At 42.3% G+C, this 27,700-nt stretch overlaps 2 protein-coding genes across 6 annotated transcripts in view; one reads left to right on the top strand and one right to left on the bottom strand.

Annotated features, from left to right (window-relative positions):
* The window catches only part of UBE2R2 (ubiquitin conjugating enzyme E2 R2), a 54,171-nt gene extending 31,376 nt beyond the window's left edge, over positions 1-22,795 (top strand). For both annotated transcript variants that reach the window (XM_060199285.1, XM_060199286.1), the window contains exons 2-5: positions 5,841-5,927; positions 12,365-12,462; positions 20,447-20,581; positions 21,814-22,795. In XM_060199285.1, the coding sequence (XP_060055268.1) occupies positions 5,841-5,927; positions 12,365-12,462; positions 20,447-20,581; positions 21,814-22,033 (540 nt within the window). In that variant the 3' untranslated portion in view covers positions 22,034-22,795. The remainder of the gene's footprint in view (positions 1-5,840; positions 5,928-12,364; positions 12,463-20,446; positions 20,582-21,813) is intronic.
* Positions 22,796-26,296: 3,501 nt separating this feature from the next.
* The window catches only part of UBAP2 (ubiquitin associated protein 2), an 88,281-nt gene continuing 86,877 nt past the window's right edge, over positions 26,297-27,700 (bottom strand). For all 4 annotated transcript variants that reach the window (XM_060199282.1, XM_060199281.1, XM_060199284.1 and 1 more), the window contains 3 exons: positions 27,568-27,635; positions 27,292-27,483; positions 26,297-27,212 (listed from right to left, as the gene is read on the bottom strand). In XM_060199282.1, the coding sequence (XP_060055265.1) occupies positions 27,117-27,212; positions 27,292-27,483; positions 27,568-27,635 (356 nt within the window). In that variant the 3' untranslated portion in view covers positions 26,297-27,116. The remainder of the gene's footprint in view (positions 27,213-27,291; positions 27,484-27,567; positions 27,636-27,700) is intronic.

The raw sequence follows: 27,700 nt of genomic DNA, 5'->3' as shown, positions 1-27,700 counted from the left end.
TCTCTCTCATACATAAGTAAAATATTTGAAAAGTATTTACTTTTGTGGAACCAGGTACCTTTTGGGCGAGCACTTTCACCATTTCCAGCCCCCTCCCCACCCCATTCAGACAGAGAAACTGATAAGGAGATACTTTGAACTTCCCTTATGTTGTGTCACTTCCATGTAGTGCTGGGACTTCAATCTAGACTACAGTAGTGGCAGGGCATACACTACCCAGGAAGGTTGGGAGAAGTGTGAAGATTAGGGGTTGGGTTTTTTTGGAGTCATGGTGAATCGGCATTCAGAAGTGTGCTTGTTGAAATGAATATGTTCTCAGTTGGCTAGCTTTCAGAAGCAAGTACTGTCAGTGATAGATGGACTTCTTAAAACATTTAATTGGGGCTAGTTGTTTGAATCTAAAATTGTTTCAAAACTACTGAACTGTCCTGATTAAGTAATTTAAAACTGGTTCTGGCTGCCAGGAATGTGACTTAGTGGATAGAGGACAAAACCTACATACATGTGATACCTTGTTAGATTTATGGCACCACACATGATAGAATAGAGCTATGGTCTCATAAGAATAAGTGCATTTTAAATAAAAGGTTTCAATAACTATTTAACTGTGGTTACAGAGCATTCAGTCTTTTCTACCACTATATGAACAACTTTTTGTTTTGGGGGAGATCATACCTTCACCACTGTTACTGTGTACTTTATTATACCGTACTATACTATACTATACTATACTATACTATACTATACTATACTATACTATACTATACTATTGCTATCAAGGTTGTTGCTGGGGCTCAGTGCTGGCACTACAAATCCACAGCTCCTGCCAGCCACCCCTCCCTTTTCTATTTATTTGATAAGACAGAGAGAAAAGGAAGGGGGGAGAGGGAGGGAGAGACCAGCTTCACTGTTCATGAAGCTTCCCCCCTTACAGGCAGAGAGAGTGGGACTTGAACTTTAGTCCTTGAGTATGGTAACATGTACATTTAACCTGCATGTCACTCACTACCTGGAGCCCTTTACCACTATTGTTGATTCCTTCTTGAAGTTGAGGTTTAGTCTTTTTCTCCTTCCCTTAAAATTTTGTAAGGTCTGGTTTTCTTTTGTTTTCAAAAGATTTGTTTTATTTATTAACAAGAGAAAGGGAAACCAGAATATTACTCTTGGCACATGTAATGCTGGGGATTGAACTCGAACTAATTTTCAGTTCAGGTGTTCCTAATCTTAATTCGTTCATTCAAAGAGAGAATCATTTACCCCCAATATTACTTGAATGTCTTTTCTTATTTGGAATGCTGCTTTTACTGTTTTCTGAACAAGTCACTCATTATTATTGGTACACCATTTGTTCATCTGCCATAATAGAGCTCCAAAAGACGCTTTTCTGTCTCCTAGAGTAACTCTCTAGCATTATTCATTATCAAATATATATATTGCTTATTTGTTGGACGCTTCACTAGGGCATCACACTTGCACAAATTCTACTGTTTCTGATGAACTTCTGTTTGCTGTTTGTTTTTCTAACTGGAGGGTAAGAGACAGGCAGGGAGGGAGGGAGAGAGAGAGGGAGAGGGAGAGGGAGAGAGAGAGAGAGAGAGAGAGAGAAGAAAACACCATTCTACTGCTTGTGAAACTTACCCTCTGTATGGTGTTCTCATGTGAGTGGAGGCTTGAACCTGGGTCTTTACACATAGTAAAAGTGTTGTTACTTTGGGTGAGCAAATATCCCCCAACTCCCTAATTTATATATATATATATATATATGTATTTTAACAAACTTACATATCTTTGATATATTATGCCAGGTGCAGCTCTGATATATTTTACAAGGATTAACTGCTCAATCCTTACAGCAAATTATTAATAGGTACTATATGCCCATTTTTTAAAAATTATTATTTGCCACCAGGGTTATTGCTGGGGCTCAGTGCCTGTACACACAAAAAAATCCAACAACTCCATCACCATTTTTCCCTTTAACCCCTCCTTGCCTCTCTCCTCCCTCCTTTATTCTCCCTCCTCTTTCATTAGAGACAGAAATGAGAAGACACCTGCAGCAGTGCTCATGAAACTTCTCCCCCAATAGGGACAGTAAGTGACTCCGGAGTGAACCAGGGTCTTATCACATGATAACATGTGTGCTCTATCAAGTGTATCACCCAGCCCCTACAAGCCTCACTTTAGTTATACATGGGAGCCAGAGCATCACTCTGGCATATATGATACCTAGAAACAGAAACAAACTCAGGACTTCAGGCTCAGGAGTTTAATACTTATCCATTGTGCCATCTGCTTGGCTGTAGTGGATCCCCCCTTCCCTTCCTTAGATGCAGACAGACAGACAGAAAGAAAATCCACAGTACTGAAGCTTCCTTCAGTGTGGTCTGGGCCAGGGTTGAACCTGGTTCATGCCACTTGACAAAGCAGCACAACTATCCAGGTGACCTGACCCTACCCAACTAGTGAATGTTAACTGCTGTTATCCTATGTTGCCTTTCATATTAATATATATCATACATTCAGATTTTAATATTTATATGTTTATAATATGTTTGTATGTTATTTTAATATTTTATATAGAGATAGCAATAGAGAGGGAGATAAATGAGACACCTGCAACACTACTTCACTGCTCGTGGAGCTTCCCACCTGTAGGTGGGGACGGGAGCTTGAGCCTGGGTCTTGTGCACTGTAATGTGTGTGCATAGTCAGGTGCATCACCATCTGACTCCCACACATTTTCTTACCTACTAGTTCTGCAAAGATTGATTTTAGTATGTTTATTTATCTAGAAAGACACACCTGCAGTCCTGCTTCACCACTCATGAAGCTTTCCCCTGCAGGTGGGGATCAGGGGCTTAAATCTGGGTCCTTGCACACCGTAAGATGTGATGCACCATGACCTGGACCCAGTTTTTATTATCTCTAGGGAAGGATGATCTAATTTCCCCATTAGAAATATAATACAGGGATATAATAGGGGGCTAGGGAGGCACCTCAGTGTTAAAAAAAGAGACCTACCTCCCATATATGAGACTGTCTTTGCTCTTTAAAATTTTATTTAATGAGCTAGAGATCAGAGCACGGGACCTCAGGTTTGCAAAGTATGCACTGTACCCACTGAAGCCCAGTTTTATTTTATTTTCATGCGGTGCTGGGCAGTGGAACTCAGGTCCTTAGCACTTACAAGATGCTGTGAGCTGCCTGTCTGCTTGGACGGTAGTCTGCCTACCCAAACACCCTTCCTTTTAGGTCTCTCCCCTCTCCTTCCCTCGCTTCCCCTCCCCTGTACCTTTCTTCCTGTATTGCCTGTTTAATGACTTGGCTGTAATGTGAGAATTCTCCAAATACTGCCCTTAAAAAAAAAATCATTTATTGGAGAGAGACAGAAACTGAGAGGGAGATGGAGAAATGTGTAGTATTGCTTCGTCGCTCTTGAGGCTTTTCCCATACAGGCTAGATCCAGGTACACCACCACCTGGCCCCTGTAAATATTATCTTTTTAAACAAACCTTATTGAATATTTTGGGAATTATTTTGATGTTTGGAGTCCACGAATCTTTATAGAAAATCTTTAAGGTGAGAAAGAGAAACTGAAACTAGGTAATCAGAATTTGTCTTATCACACCTCATTCCATTACATCAGAGTATATATGTGTTACTTGTGAGTTATAAAAGTTACCCCCCACTCCTATATAAACACCTCATCCCATTACATCAGAGTATATATGTGCTACTTGTGAGTTATAAAAGTTACCCCCCCACTCCTATATAAACATTGGAAAATTTTCTTTTTTAAAAAAAGATTTTATCTATTTATTAATGAGAAAGATAGGAGGAGATAGAAAGAACCAGACATCACTCTTGTACATGTGCTGCCGGGGACTGAACTCAGGACCTCCTGCTTGAGAGTCCAAAGCTTTATCACTGCGCCACCTCCCGGACCACACATTGAAAAATTTTCTAAGAGATCATTCTGTAAAGGAAGCAACTCTGAATATTTGTATTCTCCCAATTATAAGACTGCATCTGTTTAACTACTTTAACTATTTAGTCTGCTAATCAAATAGAGTATTTCTTCTTTCTTTCCCTCCCTCCCCTTCCCTCCCCCCATTTTTCTTTTTTCCTTCCTTCCTCCCTCCCCCCCCCCTCTTTTTTTTCTTCCTTTCTTTTCTTCCTCTCTCTTTCTTTCTTTGTTTCTTTTCTCCAGATCACTGTTCAGCTCTGGTTTGTGGTGGTACGGGGGATTGAACCTGGGACTTTGGAGCCTCAGGCATGAGAGTCTGTTTGCATAACCATTATGCTATCTACCCATCACCCTCAAATAGCATTTTATTTCACCATATTTTTTCCATTTATAAATACTGAACTCTGAGGTCAAAACAAGTGGAAAATTTTAAATGTATGTCATATAAAGATGAGTTAGGAAAAGACTGCATTTAGGCTAATTTTTGCTAATCAAATGCTTTTTTTTTTGAGTTCTTAGTTTTCAAACATAAGTCATGGTCAAGATTTATATTTGTGATTGACAAATCAACTCTTGGGCTCAGTTCTATATGTCTTTAAAAATTTTTTTAATGTTTTATCTTATTCCCTTTTGTTGCCCTTGTTGTTATTGATGTCGTTGTTGTTGGATAGGACAGAGAGAAATGGAGAGAGGAGGGGGAGAGAAAGAGAGACACCTGCAGACCTGCTTCACTGCTTGTGAAGCGACTCCCCTGCAGGTGGGGAGCTGGGGGCTTGAACCAGGATCCTTACACCCGTCCTTGCGCTTTCCTCCACGTGTGCTTAACCCGCTGCACTACCGCTCAACTCCCTCAAATGCTTTTCATATTGAACTTATGCTTCTCATGTATTTTCTTGTTGCTTCTAATACTTTAAGATGTGGTCAAATTCAATATCACTGAAAACAGTGGAATATAACTTGTTACAAAGTGAAACAGTTTTTTAATATTTATTTGATAGGATAGAGAAAAATTAAATAAATAACAATAGTTTGTACATAACATTTCTCAGTTTTCCACATAACAGTACAACCCCCACTAGATCCTCTGTCATCCTCTTTGGACCCCCCACCTACCCCAGAGACTCTTATTTGGTGCAATACACCCAACTCTGACATGGGAGAGATTTGGTGCTGTGGTGTCTCTGTCTTTCTATCTGGGGGGGGGGGGATGAAAAAATCCAAAGAGTCTTCTGGGACTGGGAGAGTTATGCAGGCAGGAGCCCTGCCAACAACACTGGTAGCAGAAAAAAGAAAATGCAGCTAGAGAAATTGTGTAGCGGTTCCACAAAGGATCGTCATACAAAAGGTCCCAGGTTCAATCGATGTTACCTTGTGTACTAGAGTAGTAGTCTCTCTCCCCTTCTCCCTCTGTTCTTGCTATTCTATTTCATTAGATAAATACATAAAAGTAGAACACACATTCAGCCATGCACACGGACCTGGGTTAGAGCCACCAACAGCACTTAGGAGTACTGGGAGTGGCATCAGGGTAAGTAAGTCCACTAGGAACAGGGTTGTGGCCCTCACAGGCAATTAATGTGACACAATTGTGTCTTTCATTGCTTATTTATATGTGTGCAATTAAATCATACAGCTGTTAAGTTTTGGTGATTTTTATATAAACTTGTAAATATTTGAAGAGATGCTATAAGAACATGTTAATAATAACCCTGACATTTAGAGATAATGATACAAACGAACTATATTAATCCTAAGAATATTTTGTAAAAAGGAGTTTTTGTTTTGCCAGGGTGTAATAGGGTAAATTACTAGACAAATAACTTGTAATCTCATTTATTAGCTTTTCTTTTGTTTCTCCCCCCTCCCTTTTCAGGCACATATTAAATTTCCTATTGACTACCCATATTCACCACCTACCTTCAGATTCTTGACCAAAATGTGGCATCCCAACATTTATGAGGTAAGAAACGTCTAGCATAAATTTCTCTGAAGATATTTACATTTTAGATACACTCCATTAAAATAATCTTTATATCTCAATGCACTCTGGTAGTTATACTGTAACCACAAAAGATTTCTTATGATATCTTATCTGGTGTAGTGTCCTTTTCCATGCACGAGGACCCAGGATCAAGTCTGTAGTCTACTCGGGAAACTTCAAAAGTGGTGCAGTGGCACTGTGATAGCTTTCCTCCCCCCCCCCCTCCCCAATAAAAAAGGCCTGAAGTGCTGAAGCCCCAGGTTCAATCCTGGGCATCATCATTAGCCAGAACTATTAGCTCTGGTTGAAAAGAAAAAAAAAAAAAAACTGGGTGGGGATACATAGCATAATGGTTATGCAAAGAGACTCTCATACCTGAGGCTCCAAAGTCCCAGGTTCAATCCCCTGCACCACCATAAGCCAGAGTTGAGCAATGCTCTCTGTTAAAAAACAAACAAACAAACAAAAAAACCTGAAGGTACCTTTGTAATCTCATTGTGTATTGTAGTTAATTTATAATTGAAGCCATAAACCCTAGCTGCTTACTGCCTACATTAAAATGCATGTTATGTTAGCATTTGCATTTTTATTTAGTAGACCAAGACATTTATCCTACTACATTTTGACTGACTAGTGCAGAGCCACTGAAAACCTCTTTTAACAGTTACATCTCCCTTTGTTTATTAACTTCACTTAGCTTTGAGCTAATCTGTAAAGATGGTATAATGATGTATTGTGTTTCGCAAGATAACAGTTTATGTCAGGATCAACTGAAATATCCTTTGAAGCTATTCCTTTACCATTCTGTAATCTTACACACTGCAGTAAGACTCTGAAGTAGCCTTGTTCTATTGTATCCATTGCCCAAACATTTAGATTGCTTTTTCTTTTAATTTTTTAAAATATTTGTTTTCCCTTTTGTTGCCCTTTAAAATTGTTGTAGTAGTTATTATTGTTGTTGTTATTATTGTTATTGATGTCATCATCCTTAGGTAGGACAGAGAGAAATGGAGAGAGAAGGGGAAGGTGGGGGGAGAAAGACACCTGCAGACCTGTTTCATCGCTTGTAAAGCGACTCCCCTGCAGGTGGGGAGCCAGGGGCTTGAACCGGGATCCTTATGCCGTGCGCTTATAACCCACTGCACTACCTCTCGACTCCCTTAAATTGCTTTTAAAAACACATTTGCTGCCTTACTCATGTGTCCCTTTACCCCCTTTATGGATACTATAAAGCACCTTTGTTCAGAAGCAGAATATATAAAAAAACATATATATGAAATTTCTCCTGCTGTAGACAGTAAATTGTGGGATTAATTCACTGTTTCCTAAATATTTATTTTTATTTATTTATTTAATAAATATTTATTCCCTTTTGTTGCTCTTGTTTTATTGTAGTTATTGATGATATCGTTGTTAGATAGGGCAGAGAAATAGAGGAGGGGAAGACAGAGAGGGGAGAGAAAGGCACCTGCAGACCTGTTTCACCACCTGTGAAGTGACCCCCCCCTTGCATGTGGGGAGCCGGTGGCTTGACCTGGGATCCTCACATTGGTCCTTGCGCTTTGTGCCACGTGTGCTTAACCTGCTGCGCTACCACCCAGCTCTCGTTTCCTAACTTTTAAAGTGTATTTAAAACATATAAAAGTGTTTTTGTGTTTTTCTTCTACAGATACTTTTTGAGTGCTTACTCAAGTGAGTAATTAGTGAATCTTTATTTTTCACAACTTTGTTAGACAACAGGTGGTAGAGTACCACTCAGTGGTAGAGAACACACTTTGCTTGTTTGAGCCCCTGGGTTTGATCCTGAACACCAAAATAAGTCATGCTAGTATAGATGATTTTAGATAGGTAGAGAGGGAACTCTTTTAGATAGCAAGTGACAAATTAGCAGTTTTAGAATTCTTTCATTTTTTTAGATAACAAGAAACTCAGGACCGGGTAGAGTACACAAGTTAACTGTGTACGAGGACCTGGGTGCAAACCTGGTTCCCACACGCAGGAGGAAAGCTTCACAAGCAGTGGAGCAGTGGAGCAATGATAGGTGTCTCCATTTCTCTTTTCCCTCTCCCTCTGTGTCACTATCAAAAAGAAGGAAAGAGAGCACGTGTGAAAGACAAATTTTGTTCTTTTTCATTTATTTGAAAGAGAAGTGTCTTAATGAATAAAACTTTCTTGAACTTTTTAATAGGATAAACCTGTGGTCGAATTATACGTGCATTGTGATTGTATTATTTAGGACAAACTTTTTAAAACAATTTTGTTTTTATTCCCTTTTTTGTTGCCCTTGTTGTTTTATTGTTGTACTTATTATTGATGTCATTTTTGTTGGATAGGACAGAGAGAAATGGAGAGAGGAGGGGAAGACAGAGAGGAGGAGAGAAAGATAGACACCTGCAGACCTGCTTCACCACCTGTGAAGTGACTCCCCTGCAGGTGGGGAGCTGGTGGCTCGAACCGGGATCCTTATGCCGGTCTTTGTGCTTTGCGCCACCTGCGCTTAACCCATTGCGCTACTGCCTTGCTCCCGACAAACTTTATTCTTATTGAGAACTAATTCACCTTAAAAGCATGTATACACACACACGTATCCATTTTAGTTTTTGATTTTCAAACACCTTTAAAAATATACCCAAGGGGGGTTGGGGAGATAGAATAATAGTTATGGAAAACAACTTTCATGACTGAGACAGTAAAGTTTTTAACTTTGTTCACTATGACCTTCATAGCTATGGTAAGACATAATCTCAGCACACTTCACTATTCACGTATTAGAAGACATGATAGCAACAATGTTTTCTCCATTGTGGTAAGGACTGTACTCAAACTTGGGTTACACATATGACATAGCAGACTTACTATCCGGGTGAGATGTTTTGCCCAGTATAAAGGGGGGGGGGCACGGAGAATCAGAGCATCACTCTGGCACATTCAGTGCTAGGGACTGAACTTGAGACACCTCCTATTTGAGAATTCAACACTTTAACCAGTGCACCACCTCCTGAGCTGCTTGTGCTTTTACATTCAAACAGCTGCTCTAGTTCACTTCTTCTTTTTTTAAAAGATTTTATTTATTTGTGAGAAAGATAAGAGGAGAGAGAGAAATAACCAGACATCACTCTGGTACATGTGCTGCCAGAGATTGAACTCAGGACCTCATGCTTGAGAGAGTCCAATGCTTTATCCACTACGCCACCTCCCAGACCACCACTCTAGTTCACTTCTGTGGTAGGATAAATACAATAATGGATCCTCAAAGGTGTTCACATTCTTTTTTTTTTTTTTTTTTAAGATTTATTATATGTATATAAGGTATGTGTCTATACACACATATACATAGACATATATATATGAGAGGATTCAAAGTATCATTCTGGTATATGTGGTGCCAGGGATCAAACTAGGAACCTGGGGCCTTGGGTATGCAGGTCTGAAACCACCAACCAAACTTTTCCCCCACCAATAGATGTTATGTGGCCTGCTGAAAAGCTCATTTGGATAGTGCGCTGCTTAATCATGCACATGAACCAGATTCAAGCCTGCCCCTCCACCCCATTGGAGAAAGCGTCTGTGCTATAGTTTTTTCCCCTTTGTCTGCCTCTCTTTTTTTTTTTTTTTAATTAAGTTATTTATTTATTTATTTATTTTCCTTTTTGTTGCCCTTGTTGTTTAACGTTGTGGTTATTAATGTTGTTGTTGTTGGATAGGACAGAGAGAAATGGAGAGAGGAGAGGAAGACAGACACCTGCAGACCTGCTTCACCTCTTGTGAAGCGACTCCGCTGCAGGTGGGGAGCCGGGGGCTCGAACCGGGATCCTTATGCTGGTCCTGGCGATTTGCGCCATGTGCACTTAACCCACTGCGCCACCGCCCGACTCCCTTGTCTGCCTCTCTTATCTCTATTTGAAAAAGTCAACCCAGAGGGGTCGGTTGGTGGTACTCCTGATTAAGCTCACACATTACCATGTATATGCAAGGATCTAGGTTCGAGCCTACACACACACACACACACACACACACACACACACACACACACACACACACACACACACACACACACACTTGCAGGGGAAATGCTTCATGAGCAGTTCAACAGGTATACAGATGTCTTCTCTCTCTCTTTCCCCCGTCCTTCCCCCACCCCTTCCTCCCTCCCTCTATTCAGTTTCTCTCTGTGTTTTATCAAATAAAATAGGGAAGGGGTGGGGTGGTGGTGGCTGGAAATAAGCCACCAAGAATGCTGAATTTGTCATGCCAGCACCACACCCTAGCAATGAACCTGGTGGCAATAGAAAAAGAGAAAAAAAAAGTCAACCCAGAGTGGTGAAGCCCTGGTGATGAGAAAGAGACAATCAATAAACAAACAAACAAACAGCGAAATAGTTCATTTGGCTGGTATACTGCTTTGCCTTGTCTATTAGATTCAAGCCTAGTCCCCACTACATTGAGGAAGCTTTGGTGCTGTGGTGTTTTTTTACACACTCTTTGCTTCTATCTAAATAGAATTAAATAATGGGAGATGTTCATATCCTAATTTCTGGAACCTTTCAACAATTACGGTTGCTAACTAATTGGTCTTAAATTAAGATTATTCTGAATTATCAAGGTGGGTACTGTAATCACAGTTTTTTTCCTTTTAATGGAAGAGGAAGGCAGAAAATGAGAAGGATGTACATTTGAGAGATCAGAGAAATAAGCAGTGCTTGATTTGGGGAGTAGAGGAAGAAGATAAAGAGCAAAAACTTAGGTGACCTTTAAAAGTTAGAATAAGCTAGATTTTCCTAACTACCTCAGGAAGGAATCCAGTGTTTCTAACATACATTGACTTTAGCCCTCTAAGAGCACTAGCAGTCTTGGATATACAAAAGTATAATACGGGGAGTCTGGCAGTAGCACAGCGGGTTAAGCGCACGTGGCGCAAAGCGCAAGGATCAGCGGAAGGATCCGGGTTTGAGCCCTCGACTCCCAACCTGCAGGGGAGTCGCTTCACAGGCGGTGAAGCAGGTCTGCAGGTGTCTTTCTTTCCCCCTTTGTCTTCCCCTCCTCTCTCCATTTCTCTCTGTCATATCCAACAACGACAGCATCAACAACAATAATAACTACAACAACAATAAAAAAAGTGTAAGTTCTTTTTCCTAGCTACCTTTCTTGGGCACACATCTCCCTTCCTTCTCTGGGGAGTCAGGATGGTAAGAAAGGTATTTTTTCCCAGTTCCTTTAAAATATTTTTCTTACTTAAAAGACCTCATCGAAAGTATATAAGCTTTGAAGGGGCTGGGTGGTGGCACACCTGGTTGAGTGCATATATTACAATGCGCAAGGACCTGAGTTCGAGCCCCTGGTCCCCACCTGCAGGAGGAAAGCTTTTGTGAGTAGTGAAGCAGCGCTGCAGGTGTCTCTCAACTCTCACCCCCTTCCCTCTTGACCAATAAATAAAGATTTTAAAAATTTTTAAAAAAAGAAAAAAAGCTTATAAGCTTTGAGCTTCTACTTCTCTGACTTGCCCAGCCCATGCCTCACCTGGAAAAACTGATAATTTAGTTTTCTTCCTTTAAAAAAAGTTTATGTTGTTTCAAGTTACTAAATTTGTCACATTCTACAACGGCAATATAAAGGAAATACAATTAACTTACTCAGAACATTGTAAGTCTACACTTATGGTGACTTACCTTCTCCAGACAAACACTCGCATGTTTAAATTTCCCTTGGGTTGCTAAAATTGTGCACATTTCAAAGTTTCCTTAACCGCTTGTTCCTCTTTCACACCACTTCCCATGTGTCCTTTGTCCAGATATATCTATTTTCTCCAATTGGAAATCCTATAATTTAAATATTTGAACCAAAATATTGCCATACTGGTGAATTCCGTATACTGATAACAAATGTGTTAATTGTAAGGAAGGAATATTTTCAGTTTATATTAAAGAAAAAATTTTCAATCCAGGACTTAATAGTAATGGTTTTAAATGCAATTTTTGTTCATTTTAACGATCTTTTAGAAGGATAGTGCTATAGACATACTGTTTCTTTATTAACTATGAAGTTCATCTTGGGGATAAATCTATCTTACAGACTTGTCAAAATGAGTAAAATATAAAAATATTTAATTGATTAATGTTGGCTTGGTCGGGCTGGAAGTCAGTAAGGTTTGGTGGGGGTAGAGACCAGCATACTTCTTAGTTCTGGCTATTAGTGGTTCTGGAAATTGATCTTGGGATTGATCTCTTAAATCGAGTTTTCTGAGCAACCATTGCACTGTGTTATTTCCCTGACTCTTATATTGATTCAATATGTGAATAAAAAGAATAGACTTCCTTTTAGGAACACAAGCTTTCTAGGAATGGAAATTTCAATAGGACTGATGTCCCTTTTTCTGTCATAGTTTAGTATTTCCTGAATGTGGTATTTGTGTCTCATAGAATGGAGATGTATGCATTTCAATTCTTCATCCACCTGTAGATGACCCACAGAGTGGAGAACTACCCTCTGAAAGGTGGAATCCTACTCAAAATGTCAGGTAAGGAAGGGGTTGTATGAGCAATTATTGGATCCCTAGGTAATTCTCCTCCTCCCCACCCCTAGGTAATTCTTAAGATTGAATATATTACCTTATAACTAGTGAAAAATGAACTGTTTCCTTATGTTGTCTTCAGCCAGATCTTTAGGCAGCCTATATACATCACTTTGAAGAGGTGCATTTTGTGAAGTAATAATGAATATGACACTGCTGTCTGGACGTATGGTTACTTAATCACCTGTTTGGTGTTGTAGTCTATGTATGGAAGTTGGTCACATGCCCATAAAAATATTTTTAAAACCTTAATGCACTACACTGTTGCAGGTCTCAAAGTTCAAAGTATTTTTTATCATTAATATAGTTATTTTTTTCTGCTTGCATTCAATTTTCAATTTTCCATTTCATTATCCCCACTGAGTTTTATCCTGATACTTGAATTTTATTTGATTGCTTCATATTATTTTTTCTATAGTACTTTTATTAACAAAACTTGTAATAATTGCTGTAACTATAATTTCAACATTCAGCTACTGTTAATAGATTGTTATCCCCCCCCCCCCCATAGGACAGAGGAAAAATTAAGGGGAGGCAGGGAAAAAAGATAAAATCCTGCTTTGCCACTCATGAAGTGTCTCCCCTGCAGGGAGGGGGAGGGGCTTGGGTCCTGGAGTTCTTCCCCATCGTACTATGTGTGCTTAACTGGGTATGCCACCGTTATTGAAAATATGGTTATGATCAGGTAGATATTTATTTTCAGTCCATGTATCCATAATTATATATATACACACACATATGTATATATTAAACAGAGTATTGCTCAGCTCTGGCTTATGATGGTGCAGGGGATTGAACCAGGGGAAATTGGAGCCTTAGGCATGAGAGTCTCTTTGCATAACCATTATGCTATCTACCCCCACCATAATTATAATTCTTCACTTAACCAAGATATAACTTCAATCATATGTATGAAAAATATATAGTAATAGGTGCTAGTTCTGTATATATATTTGCATATACATGACATGAGGATATACATGGACTAATAAATATTAGATGCAGCGATTAAGAAATTTATTTACATATCACAGTATAATAAAATTTGAAGGGAAGTAAGATCATTTTTTAATTTTTGGCCTCCAGGGTTAGCACTGGGGCTCGGTGCCTGCACCATGAATCCACTGCTCCTGGAGGCTATTTTCCCCCTTTTGTTGCCCTTGTTTGTTTGTTTGTTTATTGGGTAGAAATAGAGAGAAATTGAGAGGAGTCGGGGAGATAGAGAGAGGAAGACAGAGAGACACCTGCAGCCCTGCTTCACCACTTGTGAAGCTTTCCCTCTACAGGCGGGGAACAGGGGCTTGAACCTGGGACCTTGTGCACTGTAACCAGGTGCGCCACCGCCTGGCCCCCATTGTTGCCCTTGTTGTTTTATCGTTGTGATTGTTATTGTTATCATTGTTGTTGGATAGGACAGAGAGAAATTGAGAGAGGAAGGGGAGATGGGGGAGAAAGATAGACACCTACAGACTTGTGTCACCGCTTGTGAAGCGACCCCCCTGCAGGTGGGGAGTCGGGAGCTCAATCTGGGATCTTTAGACCGGTCCTACCGCTTTTTTGCCCCATGTGCGCTTAACCCGCTGTGCTACCACGCAAACCCTGGTAATATCAATTTTTTCTAATTTATTTCCTTTTGTTGCCCTTGTTTTTTATTGTTGTAGTTATTATTGTTGTAATTGATGTTGTCATTGTTGGATAGGACAGAGAAATGGAGAGAGGAGGGGAAGACAGAGAGGAGAGAAAGACACCTGCAGACTTGCTTCACCACCTGTGAAGTGGGGAGCTGGGGGCTCGAACCAGGATCTTTGCTCTGGTCCTTGCACTTCATACCACGTGCGATATCAGATTTTATGAATTCCCGTCTAGTTCTTTAGTCAAAATCACAATTACTTGTTGTCAGTTAAAAAGGGACAGCTTTAAGGGAGTCAGGCGGTAGTGCAGCAGCAAGCTAAGCGCACATGGCGCAAAGCATGAGGACTGGCTTAAGGATCCCGGTTCCAGCCCCTGGCTCCCCACCTGCGGGGGGGGGGGGGGGGTCATTTCACAAGCGGTGAAGCAGGCCTGCAGGTGTCTTATCTTTCTCTCCCCCTCTCTGTCTTCTCTTCATTTCTTTCTGTCCTATCCAACAACAACGAAATCAGTAACAACAATAGTAACTACAACAAGGGCAACAAAAGGGAATAAAATACAAGGCAGCTTTAGCGGCTATATGTAGCAGTGCACCTGGTAAAGCACACGTTAGCCTGCGTAAGAACCAGCTTCAAACTTCTGGTCCTCACCTGCAGTGGGAAGCTTCATGAGTGGTGAAGCTGGTGTGTCTATTTGTCTCTTGCCTTTCAGTTTATCTCAAAGAAGAGAAAGGGGGAAAAGAAAATCCAGGAATGATGGCTTCGTCATTCATGCACCAAGCCCCAGTGATAACTCTGGTGGCAGTTAAACGTTAAAAGTAAATAAATAAAGGTTTTATTGAGATGTAATTCATATAACGTAACCCCCCACTTATATTTTTTATTAATATTTTTTCAAGATTAGTGGTTTACAGTCGCCAGTAAAATATAGTGGTTTGTACATGTGTAACATTTCTCATTTTCTTGCATAAATTTCAACCCCCTCTAGTCCTCCTCTGCCATCATGTTCCAGGATAAAACACTAGACTTTCACGCATAAGCTCCTGAGTCTGGTCTCCAGACACCCCTCCATCATAAATAATCCTTTTTTTTTTTTAAATTCATATGAGAAAGAGGCAGAAGGAGGGAGAGAGCCTAAGTAGTACTCTGGCACGTATGATGATCAAATTTGGAACTTCATGCCTGAGAGCCCAGCATTTTATTCCTGCCGCTTCCTGAGTTGTTGTCTTCTGTCTCTGTAAATTTATTTATTCTGTATATGTCATTTTAACTGGCATCATACAGCTTTCTCCCACCCACTTTTACTACTAGAGTTAATTGTTGAGACATAGTGCCTGTACAGTGCCATTTCCAGGCAGCCTATAAAAATTTTTTTTGGTAGTAAAAAAGAGGATGAAAAATCCATAAAGGATAAAGAGAGGAGAGAGATCTGTACTAACAATACACACACACACATTTTTTTTTCTTTGTTCTTCCCCCCCCCCCCCCCCAGCACTGTTCAGCTCTGGCTTGTGGTGGTGCCAGGGATTGAACCTGGGACTTTGGAGCCTCAGGCATGAGAGCCTCTTTGCATAACTACTATGTATCTATCCTCCACCCCATAACCTCTTTTTTTTTAAATTTTTTTATTGTCTATTTATTTATTGCATAGAGACAGCCAGAAATAAAGAGAAAAGGGGGGATTAGATAGGAGGAGAGACAGAGATACCAGGAGCACTGCTCCACCACTTGTGAAGCTTTCCCCCTGAAGGTGGGAACGGGGACTCGAACCTGGGTCCTTGTGCAGTGTAACATGTGCGCTCAACCAGGTGCACCACCACCCGGCCCACTGCCTCATAACCTCTTTAAAGCAATCTAGACTTTTTCGTACCCATTTACTAAAAAATCTCTTATTACTAAATTCTAAACCACTTCTACATTTCAAAGTATTTATTAAAGTAGACCCCCCTGACTTCCTAGTACTAAAGTCTTTGTTGGTCTCCACAAGTCTGCCTTCGTCAAGAATCAGTAACTAGATAGCTTAAACCAGCGGAAATCTGTGGAGAGATAATGGCACACCTGATTAAGTGTAGGTGCTGGCATGCACAAGGACCCAGATCCCAGCCCCCGGCCCCCACCCACAGGGCAAGCTTCACGAGTGGCAAAGCAGTCCTGCAGGTGTTGTCCTTTATGTCCTTTCACTTTTTCTCTATACTAGCAAATAAAGTTTTAAAAAAGTGTTTGATAGATCCGACATTCAGGTATTGACAAAGACATGCTTCTCTAAAACTTATGTGGAGGAACTTTGTCTTGCTCGTAGTTTCTATTTGTTGGCAATCATTTAAATCTTTGCCTGTGATCTCTTGTAATTGTCTTTTGAGCAATTTCCTTCACAATTTAAAAGGATTCCAGTTATATGGAATTAAAGATTCCTGACCCTGGAGGCAAAACAGCAAGAAACCTGTACTGTTGAAGCCCCAGTAGCCACACCAGTATAATTTTTTAGTTATCTTTTTTTTAAAATTTATTTACTTATTCCCTCTTATTGCCCTTGTTTTACTGTTGTAGCTATTATAGTTGTCAGTATTGTTGATAGGACAGAGAGGAAGGGAAGACAGAGATGGGGAGAGAAAGATAGACACCTGCAGACCCACTTCACTGCCTGTGAAGCGACTCCCCTGCAGGTGGGGAGCCAGGGACCCGAACTGGGATCCCCATGCCATTCCCTGCACTCTGCGCCACGTGCTCAACCTGCTGCGCTACCTCCCGACTCCCAACAGTGACATTTTTATTTATGAACAAGACAGAACCAAAGCGTTCTCTGGTACGTGTTGAACCCAGGGCCTTGTGCTTGCATGGCCACTTCTGCCTTCACCGCACCATCTCCTGGGTCACACACAACTTGAAACTGTCTTTCACCTCCAGTGTTACCGCTAGGACTCAATGCCTGCCCTACAAATTCACTGCTTCTGGAGGCCATCTTTTTTCCATTGTGGTGGTTGGTGGTGGTTGTTAGAACTTTAATCCAACACTTGTGAGGATTTGTAGCAGGAAGACTAGGACCACATTAATTAATTAATTAATTAATTCATTCATTCATTCATTCATTCGAAATGATAGGAGAGAGAAAGAACCAGACATCATTCTGGTACATGTGCTGCCGGATATTGAACTCAGGACCTCTTGCTTGAGAGTCCAATGCCTTATCCACTGCGCCACCTCCCGGACTACTCTCCTCATCTTTATTAGTAGTTCATTTCCCTAAATCACTTTTTAATTCATTGATGTAGTACTTGGTTTTCTAGTTTTAGTTTTATTTAAATATCCCTTTTATCTGTGGCTCCCGATTGAAATCCTGATCTTTACTTTTATCTGAACCTTAGATTAGACTGCTCAGATATTTAACAACTTGTATGTAGCCAGGATTCTTTTACTTGAGCCTGGTATTAAATCTGATATAATTTTTTAAAAATATTTATTTCCTTTTGTTGCCCTTGTTGTATTTATTTATTTATTTATCAACAAGAAACATAGGCGGAGAGAGAAAGAGCCAGACATCACTCTGGTACATGTGCTGCCGGCGATTGAACTCAGGACCTCATGCTTGAGAGTCCGATGCTTTATCTACTGTGCCACCTCCTGGCCCACAAATCTGTGCTGCCGGGGATTGAACATGGGACCTCATGCTTTAGAGTTCGATGCTTTATCCACTGCGCCACCTCCCGGACCACCCTTTTTTTTTTTTTTTAAGCCTATTTTATTCTTTATTTTGCCTTTAGGGTTTTTGCTGGGGCTCTGCACCTGCACTACAAGTCAACTGCTCCTGCAGGCCATTTTTCCCATTTTGTTGTCCTTGTTGTCATTATTATTGTTGTCATTGCTGTTGTTGTTGGATAGGACAAAGAGAAATTGAGAGGGGAGAGAAAGATAGACACCTGCAGACCTGCTTCACCACTTGTGAAGCGACCTTCTGCAGGTGGGGAGCCCCGGGCTCAAACCAGGACCCTTATGCTCGTCCTTGCGCTTTGTGCTGTATGTGTTTAACCCGCTGTGCTACCGCCTGGCCCCTCCCCCATTAAGACTAGCACTAGGACTTGCTTCCTGTGCTCACTCCACCGCTCCCAGCAGCTGCATGCTTCTGTCTTTAAAGAGGGAAGGGGAGAGCAGATGGAAATGGGGGGTGGGGGGGGCAGGAAGAGAGTGAGACTCAGAAGCCTCTTAGGGAGTCGGGCGGTAGTGCAGCGGGTTAAGCGCAGGTGGCACAAAGCGCAAGGACAGGCGTAAGGATCCTGGTTCGAGCCCCCAGCTCCCCACCTCTAGGGGGAATCCCTTCACAAGCGGTGAAGCAGGTCTACAGGTGTCAGTCTTTCTCTTCCCCTCCTCTTTCCATTTCCCTCAGTCCTATCCAACAACAATGACATCAATAATAACTACAACAATAAAACAAGGACAACAAAAGGGAATAAATATTAAAAAAAATCTAAAAAAGACAGAAATAGAGAGACACACACACCTTCAGCATTGCTCCGCCACTCACTGAGCTTCCCCCCTGCAGGTGGGGACTGAGGGCTTGAACCACGGTCCTTTTGTATAGCGACGAGTGTGCTCTACTGGGTGGGTATACCATTGCTCAGCCACCAGATAAACAATTACAAACAGAATTTTGACTTGTGGATAATATTGTAGGAAATACTTGGTAGTAGAGAATTGTAGTCTATAGAGCTTTCTTCCTTCTCCCTCCCTCTCTCCCTTTCCCTGTTTTATTCCATAGACCAGAGGGGAGAAGGGAGATAGGGAGAAAGATACCTGCAGACCTATCTTACCACTGGCGAATCGTCCCTCTGCAGGTGGGGAGCAGGGGCTTGAACCTCAACCCTTGTGCATGGTGATACGTGCTTTAAATAGGTATGCGACTGCCCGGCATCCTGTAAAGCTAGTTTTCTTTTTTCTGAGTATTTTCAGAGATATTTTCTCAGTGAAAGTCTTTAGGATATGAAAAAATATTGGCACCTATATTTATTTTTACTTCAAATCACTGTCATTTTTTGTACAGTATCAACTTTGAAGGACCATCCTTCTGAACCTAATGCTACATGAGAAGTGTGCCCAGACTATTACTTGTCTTGATAAAGTGTTGGACTTTTGTGGTCCAGGAGGTAGCACAGTGGATAAGGCACTGGATTCTCAACCATAAGGTCCTGAGTTCAATCCCCGGAAACACATGTACCAGAGTGATGTCTGGTTCTTTTTCTCTCTGCCTATCTTTCTCATAAATAAATAAATTCTTAAAAAATAAAGTGTTGGATTCTTTAGTTAGATCCTTGACAGTGATGTTCTAGTTCTCTCCTACCCCTCTTATAAATAAACAAATCTTCAGAAAAGGAAAAGGAAACATACACAGACGCAAATTAATAGGAGAGAAATTTTAAGACAGCAGTGATATTTTGTAAACATGTAACACTAAAAAAATATTTTAAATATTTTTTAAATACTTACTCCTTTGTTGCACTTGTTTTTTATTGTAGTTATTGTCTTTGTTGTTGGGTAGGACAGAGAGAAATGGAGAGAAGAAGGGGAGACGGGAAGAAGAAACATAGACATCTGCAGACCTGCTTCACCGCTTGTGAAGGGACCCCCCCACACCCTCCGCAGTTGAGGAGCTGGGGGCTAGAACCGGGGTCCTTACCCCAGCCCTTGCACTTTGCGCCATGTGTGCTTAACCTGCTGCGCTACCGCCCGACTCCCTTTTTAAAAATGTTTTATGTATCTTTGGATAGACAGAAATTGAGGGCGCAGGAGGTAGAGACACCTGCAGCCCTGCTTTGCCACTCGTGAAACTGCCCCCGCAGATGGGAACCAGGCGCTTGAACCTGGGTCCTTATACGCTGGAATGTTTGTGCTTACCCAGATGTGCTACCTCCTGGCCCCATAGTGATTTTTTTTTTTTAACCTTTCCATTTGACGTTTTTAGGGTAATTATTTTAGTGCTTACGTAAAGCTTTCACTTAAATACACTTTTTTTTTTGACGGGCAAAATAGTCATTTAGGTAGTATGCTGCTTTGCTCTTTGTGCAGTCCAGGTTGGACCGGCATCAGGATCCTGGTTCCAGCCCCTTGCTCCCCACCTGCAGAGGGGTTGCTTCCAAGTCATGAAGCAGATTTGCAGATGTCTTTCTCTCTCTTTCTGTCTTCCCTGCCTCTCTCTGTCCTATCCAACAACGACAGCAGTAACAACAATAAATAAGGGCAACAAAAGGGGGGTAGGAAAACAGTTATTTCAAGTCTGTGAGTGTCCATAACTGACCCTGTCCCTCTTTCTCTAGGACTATCCTGTTAAGTGTAATCTCATTGCTAAATGAGCCCAACACCTTCTCCCCAGCCAATGTGGATGCTTCAGTCATGTTCAGGAAATGGAGGGACAGTAAAGGAAAAGACAAAGAATATGCCGAAATCATTAGGTAAGGCATGTTGCCTTCCATTTGATTACTTCCAAGTCATCATACAAAGCAAATGTAAAACCAGGTTCTTACGTCCAATACTTTTCTGTTAGGTTTGTAATGTTAAGAGAAATAGTTGTGCTTGAGACGGTTGAGCTTGTGAGAGCACACAGGGTGGCACAGCAGCTTAAGCACATAAGGCAGAAAGTGCACGGACCGGCATCAGGATCCTGGTTCCAGCCCCTAGCTCCCCACCTGCAAGAGGGGTTGCTTCCAAGTGGTGAAGCAGATTTGCAGATGTCTGTCTTTCTCTCCTCCTCTCTGTCCTCCCTATCTCTCTCCATTTCTCTCTGTCCTGTCCAACGATGACATCAATAACAACAATAATTTCAACAATAAAAAAATAAATAAAATCTCAAAGGCTGTCAGCAGTAGATTAATAGTCCCAGCCCTGAGCCCTAGCAATAGCCCTCGTGGAAATTTAAAAAAAAAAAAAAAAAAAGCAAGGAAATGACAAATGCACATTTGCTTTGAGGGTTCCTATGAAACATCAGGATGCAGACATCCAAAAAGCTTAAATAAGGATCTAGAACTCAGAAGGCATAGATTGAGGTCAGAAACAGCACTATTGAGTCTGCCCAGCATGCTTCCCAGGTTCAAACCCATGCACCACCTGGAAGTGCCATAATAGTGGGACAAACTCAGGTGCTATGGTGTCCCTTGTCTCTAAATGAAGAAGTCTGGGAGTGGTGAAACTGCATAAGGCCCTGTGAAGAGTAAGCACCGCGATAATAGTGTAGTAAGGAGGATGTGAATGAGTAGACATTGTGACTTAAATTGAGTCCTTCCTTAAGTTGAAAATAGTAACGAAAAGCAGTTGATCATATGTATATCAGAGAAACAGCAAATGATCACACAGAAAAAAATGAGACAGTTGGAACTGAACAAAGTAGAAGACTTCTAATTTTAAATAGAGGTGATTACTGAAGTCAGAGTTGTTGTGGGACTTGAATTGTATGCAAGTAAGGTCAGTGTAAGCAAACCCATTGAGGTGACTTGTTTAAAGCTAACATTAGGCATTTACTGCTCTAAACTCTTCAGAATGTCCTTCAAAATGGTACCCAGTGGTGATGGTCTGACAGAGAGGCTTTTTTGGTTTAAGAGAGGGTCTCCATCAGATACTTTCAAGCAGTTATTAGGAAACCAAAGCCAATATATTCAAGACACACTTATATAAACTTTTGTCTCTTCAGGAAACAGGTTTCAGCCACTAAAGCCGAAGCAGAAAAGGATGGAGTGAAGGTTCCCACAACCCTGGCAGAATACTGCATCAAAACTAAAGTGCCTTCCAATGACAACAGCTCAGATTTGCTTTATGACGACTTGTATGACGATGACATTGATGATGAGGATGAGGAAGAGGAAGATGCCGACTGTTATGATGATGATGATTCTGGGAACGAGGAGTCGTGACGTGCTCCTCCAGTGCCCCTGTACTGCCCTGCCGTCTCAGGCCAAAGGGAGGGGAGCAAATGAATGGGGACCCAGCAGTGGCCCCTCAGCAAAAACCTACAACAGGGGGTGGGGAAAACAGCGCAGCTCTTGCTGACTCCCCTTATGGATCTCAGTTTGCTCCTTTTTATGGACCTCTTAATGGAGAGAAAATACTCCTCCACAGAATGTCTGAATTCTTACATTCTTTACCCTTCCATCACTGTATTGATTCTTTTCCCCCTTTTAAGCTCCAACCCGCCTCACTTCGTCTCTACAAAGTGTTCACAGCAAAACACGTTTGGTCTGTTTTTAGATTTCTGAAGAATTGAATAGTCTTTCAAGACGTTTAATGTGTGTAAAGCTGGGAACTCATTGAGAGTTCACAAGTGCTGCATATGCTGGATAGCAAAAGAAAATGGAAAAAAAAATTTAAAAACCCACAAAACTTAGGAAAAAAAAAAAATTTGCCAAGGTTTAGCTGCTCATTAACATTAGTGTGTGTGCATTTGTTCAGCCCTTGGTGGTGAATTTTGTTTCTTTCCCTTCATAAGGCTGGGGTACAGCGAGCATCAGGGACTTTGTGCTGAGCCTGATGAAGTATGTTCCCAAACCATCCTGACATGGCGGCCTCAGCTACTCTGAAGAGAGAAAGCAGATTTTGGTTTTTGGTTTTTTTTTGTTTTGTTTTTTGAATCGATTGGGATCTAAAGCCTGAAATAAATATTCATACTTTACATAGAACTGAGCACCGGATTGCTATTTATTTTAAAGTTAGGGTTATCAGCCCCCACCCCCAGCAGTGGGGAAGAGTTGGGGATCAGCGTGTGTCCGTGTGCCTGTGTGCGTGGTTGTGTAACACACCTTAGCAATGGGAGCAGAGTTAAAAGTCACTGTTTTTGTTGTGGCTGCTGGGGAAAAAAAAAACAAGTGGTGACTGATGTTAGAACACTTGATATATGTAACTTGGCCTTTCCCTCCCTCCAAGATAAACTCTCACCACGAGGACTTTTCTAAGTAGCCCGTTTTAATTACTCAGTATTAATGCTAGGTGCATGTGTCTTGGTTTTCATTGAGCTGCCTATACTGATAATGACTATTGTGGACTTCATGTAAGATGAATGGCCGGTTCCTGCTCTCCCTATTGGATGTGGACTGGACCATCTCCTCTTAATGTGCTGTGGCTGTGGAGTGACAAGCAGAGGTTGTGCATGGTGTTTGTCCTGGGCTTATTTGACTTCTGGCTCGGCCAAAGAAACTGGCTGCAGTGGTGGTTAGGCGACGCTGTACCTTCCCGCCATGCAGTGGCTGCACCTTTCATTTCTCCCAGTTCCAATCACGTTTCTTCAATCAATATTGAGATGCATCAGTCTTCACCAATCAAGAAAGGTGATTATTTTTTTCCTCCTCACAGGAGCAGGCCAGTTCATAGGAGGGTAGTGATCTTTCAGTGGAGAAAAACTCAAGATTTGGGAAGAAAAATACAGAAAGACTTGTCTCACTTCCCCGTGTCAACTCAGAATGAACTAGCGGGTTGATAGGCTGATTAGGGACAGGACTAGTGCAGACCCTACAGTAGTGTAGGTACGTTTCAGCTCCTACTCCTCCTCCTCTGATCTCAGGGTTTTCATTCGCTCTTCAATTATTTGACTAGTTAGTTCCCAGCAGCCCTCTGTGTTTGGTCTGGTGTTGGGAATATTTGATGTGCTGTGGTGCATATGGGACAATGCTGAACCTAGTCCCAGAACTTCTTGTCCAGTCCTCATTGGGTGAGGGTTGCTAGCATCCTGGAATCTAGCGATTCTCAGATTCACAACACAAATCAAGCCTTTGTGATAAAATACACTGATTGCAAACTGATAGGAATTCTGTTGAAACCTGATTATTCTACATAGTCTGCAAATCTGGAGTGCAGTCTTCCTACCCATTTCTCCCCATGGCCTGGTCATGCTCTCTTGAATCTTGAACCCTGAAAGTAAGCCTTTTTTCCTCCCTGCATTTCTCTTCCCAGGACAGGCGGGCACTTTGGCATAGTGGGAGAAGCCACGGTGCTCAACCCTGCTTCATAGGCCCCTTTGGCCTCTGTTGCACGTTGACTCAGGGAGCCAGAGCGCCAAGGTATTCATTGCCTCAGGTGTTAACTGTGGAGGAACTGAGTTTGTTGGGGACAGTTCAGTTGGTTTTAGACAAAAACCATGTTAGATTTGCCAGCACATAAACATGCTGTTAACTCCGAATAACACCTAAAAAACCCAGAAGCTGGTCCCAAGCTGTCTCGAGAGAGAGCATAACCTGTGGTGAATGGAAACTTGAGATACAATTTATTTTTAAAAGGAATGGGGCTTTAAGGCTCATTCAGGTCAGAACCTGTGAGTGCAGTGCTGATACTTGGTATAAAAGGAACTCAAAAACCTTCGTTTTTAGGTTCATTCTAGTGGCGGCCTCTGGGTGCTCTTTGGGTCTGTATTTTGAGGCTGGGTGGAGAATACCACGATTCCCTTTGTCAGTCTTCCCTCTTTCTTTTTAAAAACATTCCAGAGTTCTTAGGCAGAACTTTTTTTTTTTTAATAGTCCCTTCCTTTCCCTTTCCCTGGTAAATACATACCTGCTCCTTTATTTGCTGGTTTCCTTATGTTTGGAACACAATACGGTAAAACTGAAGAGAAAATGTAGTTCTTGACTAAAAATTACCCCCTCCCTTAAATAAGGTTTACATATACAAGATTCAGATGCAACTTTCAACTATTCTGAAACCAGCAGGGCACAGCTGACTAACAGTTTCCTTAGCTGAAATTGTAGCTGTTTTTCTTCAGTTTAAGATTCTGATGCATTTTGTGTTGACTTCCCCATTAGTGGTTTATTTTGTCTTTTTCTGCCCATCTGTCTACTAATAAAATGTGAAATAAAATATACCTGTATTGTTACTTCCCTGTGGGATCAACCTTCCTCCTGTTCCCATTGTGATAAACTAAAATTCTTGTCCCTTGCAGACTACTCAAGATGCACCTGAAAGTGTTTTTCTTTTTTTTTTCTCTTTAACCCCATTACCTCCCTGTAGAATGAGACCTCCAAGAAATGGACATGTTAGTCTTAATTCTGAAATGGAGTAAAATCTGCCAACACATAGCTGCGCAAGCAAGAGTGCAGAGAAGCGCTTTACTCCCCCCTCAGCCAAGCATTTTGCTGTCACTGTCACTTGTCTTCTGAACTTCCCGATTCAGCTAAAGGATCACACTGTTTACTGAAAAATTGAGAACTTAAGTTGTATATACTTCCCTCTGATGAAATGATCACCACGAGAAGTCAAAAGCAGAAAAAGTAAAAGCTGACCTTAGGTTAGTACAGGCATACTGACTGGAAGCAAGACTCAAAACTTCTGAGGAATAGACCATCCTCCCCACTGGCCTGGAAGATGGACCAGGTTAGGGTGAGAGTCAGAATCCCAGCCCCAGGTGAAGGGACTTTCTGGAACAGAGTATTTACCCCAGAACACTTGCCTACCCCATACCACCCTGCCTTCACAGAACTCTGCTCCACCAGTTTTTGTCAAATCAAGACAGTGCTGGTTCGATGAAAAACAAGACATTTACATCAGTTCTTGAGATTTGGAAAAGCCTGCCTCTAATTAAGAGGGTAGGTGACGGTCTTTTCCAGACTCATAAAACTGTACCTTCCGATTGCAAAAAAAAAAAGTTTCCTTTGAGGGGCCGGGTGGTGACGCACCTAGATGCGTGCACGTGTCGCAATCCCCAAGGACCCAGGTTTGAGCCCCCAGCTTTGCAAGTGGTAAAGGTGTTAAGAGGTGTCTGTCTTCCCCCACTTCATCACTCCCTTTCTCTGGATTTCTGGCTATCTCTATCCAATAGATATTTCTATCAGTCCTAGGCCCAACCATATTATTTATTTACTAAAAAATTCCCATGGGGGAGCCAGCATTATAGTTATGCAAGCAGACTAATGCCTGAGGCTCTGAGGTCCCAGGTTCAATTCCCTATACCATGAACCACACCTGAGCAGTGCTCTGCTAAGAAAAACATAAAAGTACAAATAAAATCCTCTCCACAATGGATGCCATGTTGGGGGTGGGGGGGAGGGCAAGAGCAACTTCCAGCAACAAACGTTGAGTTCAAGTCCTCACAGCAGGTTTTCAGGATCAAGGCCACGTACCCCCCCCTACTTGAAGCCAGGGAGCAGACCACAGTGAGGATGGCCTCTGCTTAGTCATGTCACACACAAGAAACCACGCATGCTCTCGGAATTTTATTAGGTGTTTGGGCAAAAGAACCCCCTGAAGCAGCTGCCCACGTGGTTCGGACAACTGGAATAGAGGAGCCTTAAGGATATGCTCTCACTGAGGAAAGCATCTTTTTTTAAGGGAAGCTGACGGACTGAACCTCTCTGAGCACAAATCCAGATCATCTTAAAAATGGTCAGTCAGAAGAAGGCAAATCTCTGGGGACAACAAAAGCAGAATCCCCAGCTCTGCAGAGACAAATTGGTGCCAAGTTTCTGTGGGGGGGGGGGGGGGTACGGGGGGGCAGGCTATCTGCTATATCCTGGATCAAAATTTGGTGGAAGGGAACATTACATAGGATAAGTGGACCAGTCTCTCAAAAGAAGGGAGAAAGTAATTACACAGGCAGAAAACTCAAATAATGGTTTGTCAGGATAGGAGTTAAGTCGTGATTCTTCATTGGTACCTGACCCCGATACCCAGACTGCCTAACCAGTCCCTCCAGGTGCCTGGCAGCCTGCTGGACAGGAGGGCTTGGGAGAAGGCAGCAGGAGGGAGGGGACCTGTTTTGCTACAGAAGAGAAGAGGCCTGAGTGGGGAAAGCAGCTGCATCCCACCACACCCCTCCCAAGACTTCTATCACATTTACAAATACATACATAAATACATTACATACAACAGAGAGTCTGGGAGGCAGGCTCCCCACAGAGGCTTGGCTGACACAAGTCTCGGGAATTCTAGAGAGGGTGCAGGGCTCTTAGCAATGGGCTTCGCATGTCTTCTCCGGCCCAACGAATGCCTTGCCCCAGCCCAGCCCAGTCCTCCTCAGGTTCAGTTTGTCCAGTAGGGAGAGTTGCCGTAAGTGGGTTTGGAGGGTTGCGACTTGGGCTGCAGGGAGCTGGGCTGGTTGCGCTGGCCCGAGCCGCTCTGAGGAGGAGAGAAGGCTGTCAAGGCTGGAGCAGGACCCCCGGCTCAGGGCAGGGTGGCTGCCCCTCACTGGGCTCACCTGGGCATCCTGTGGAAGATGGTGGTGTAACATCTGTGAGTGGGGCTGCTGGTGGGCAGGCAGGATGTGCAAGAATGGTGGCGGTGCGTAGCCAGGGGCCGTGCCCGGGGCCAAGGGCCCGGTGGAGCCCAGTGCAGAAGGCAGGCCGAAGGGCGGCGGGGTCCCGGCATGAAATCCCTGCTTGTCAAAGGTCTGCAAGGCACAGACAGTGAAGGTGAGGATGAGGCTGGGCTGGACCGACCTCCAACCTGCACGCCTGCCGCTGTGCTCCCTCACCTGCGCTTTATTGTAGACAGCACCAGTCATGTCAGGCAGCCCTGTGGTGCTTGAAGACACAGATACTCCTAAAAGGAAAGACAGTCGTTCCCACAGCAGTTGGTCCCGGCTCTTGCCTCCCCCCACCTCCAGG

This window comes from Erinaceus europaeus, chromosome 10, assembly GCF_950295315.1.
Source record: "Erinaceus europaeus chromosome 10, mEriEur2.1, whole genome shotgun sequence".
In the NCBI taxonomy this organism is placed as follows: Eukaryota; Metazoa; Chordata; class Mammalia; order Eulipotyphla; family Erinaceidae; genus Erinaceus; species Erinaceus europaeus.
The sequence above is the reverse complement of the archived record's forward strand: the minus strand, read 5'-3'. Positions and strand labels throughout refer to the sequence as shown.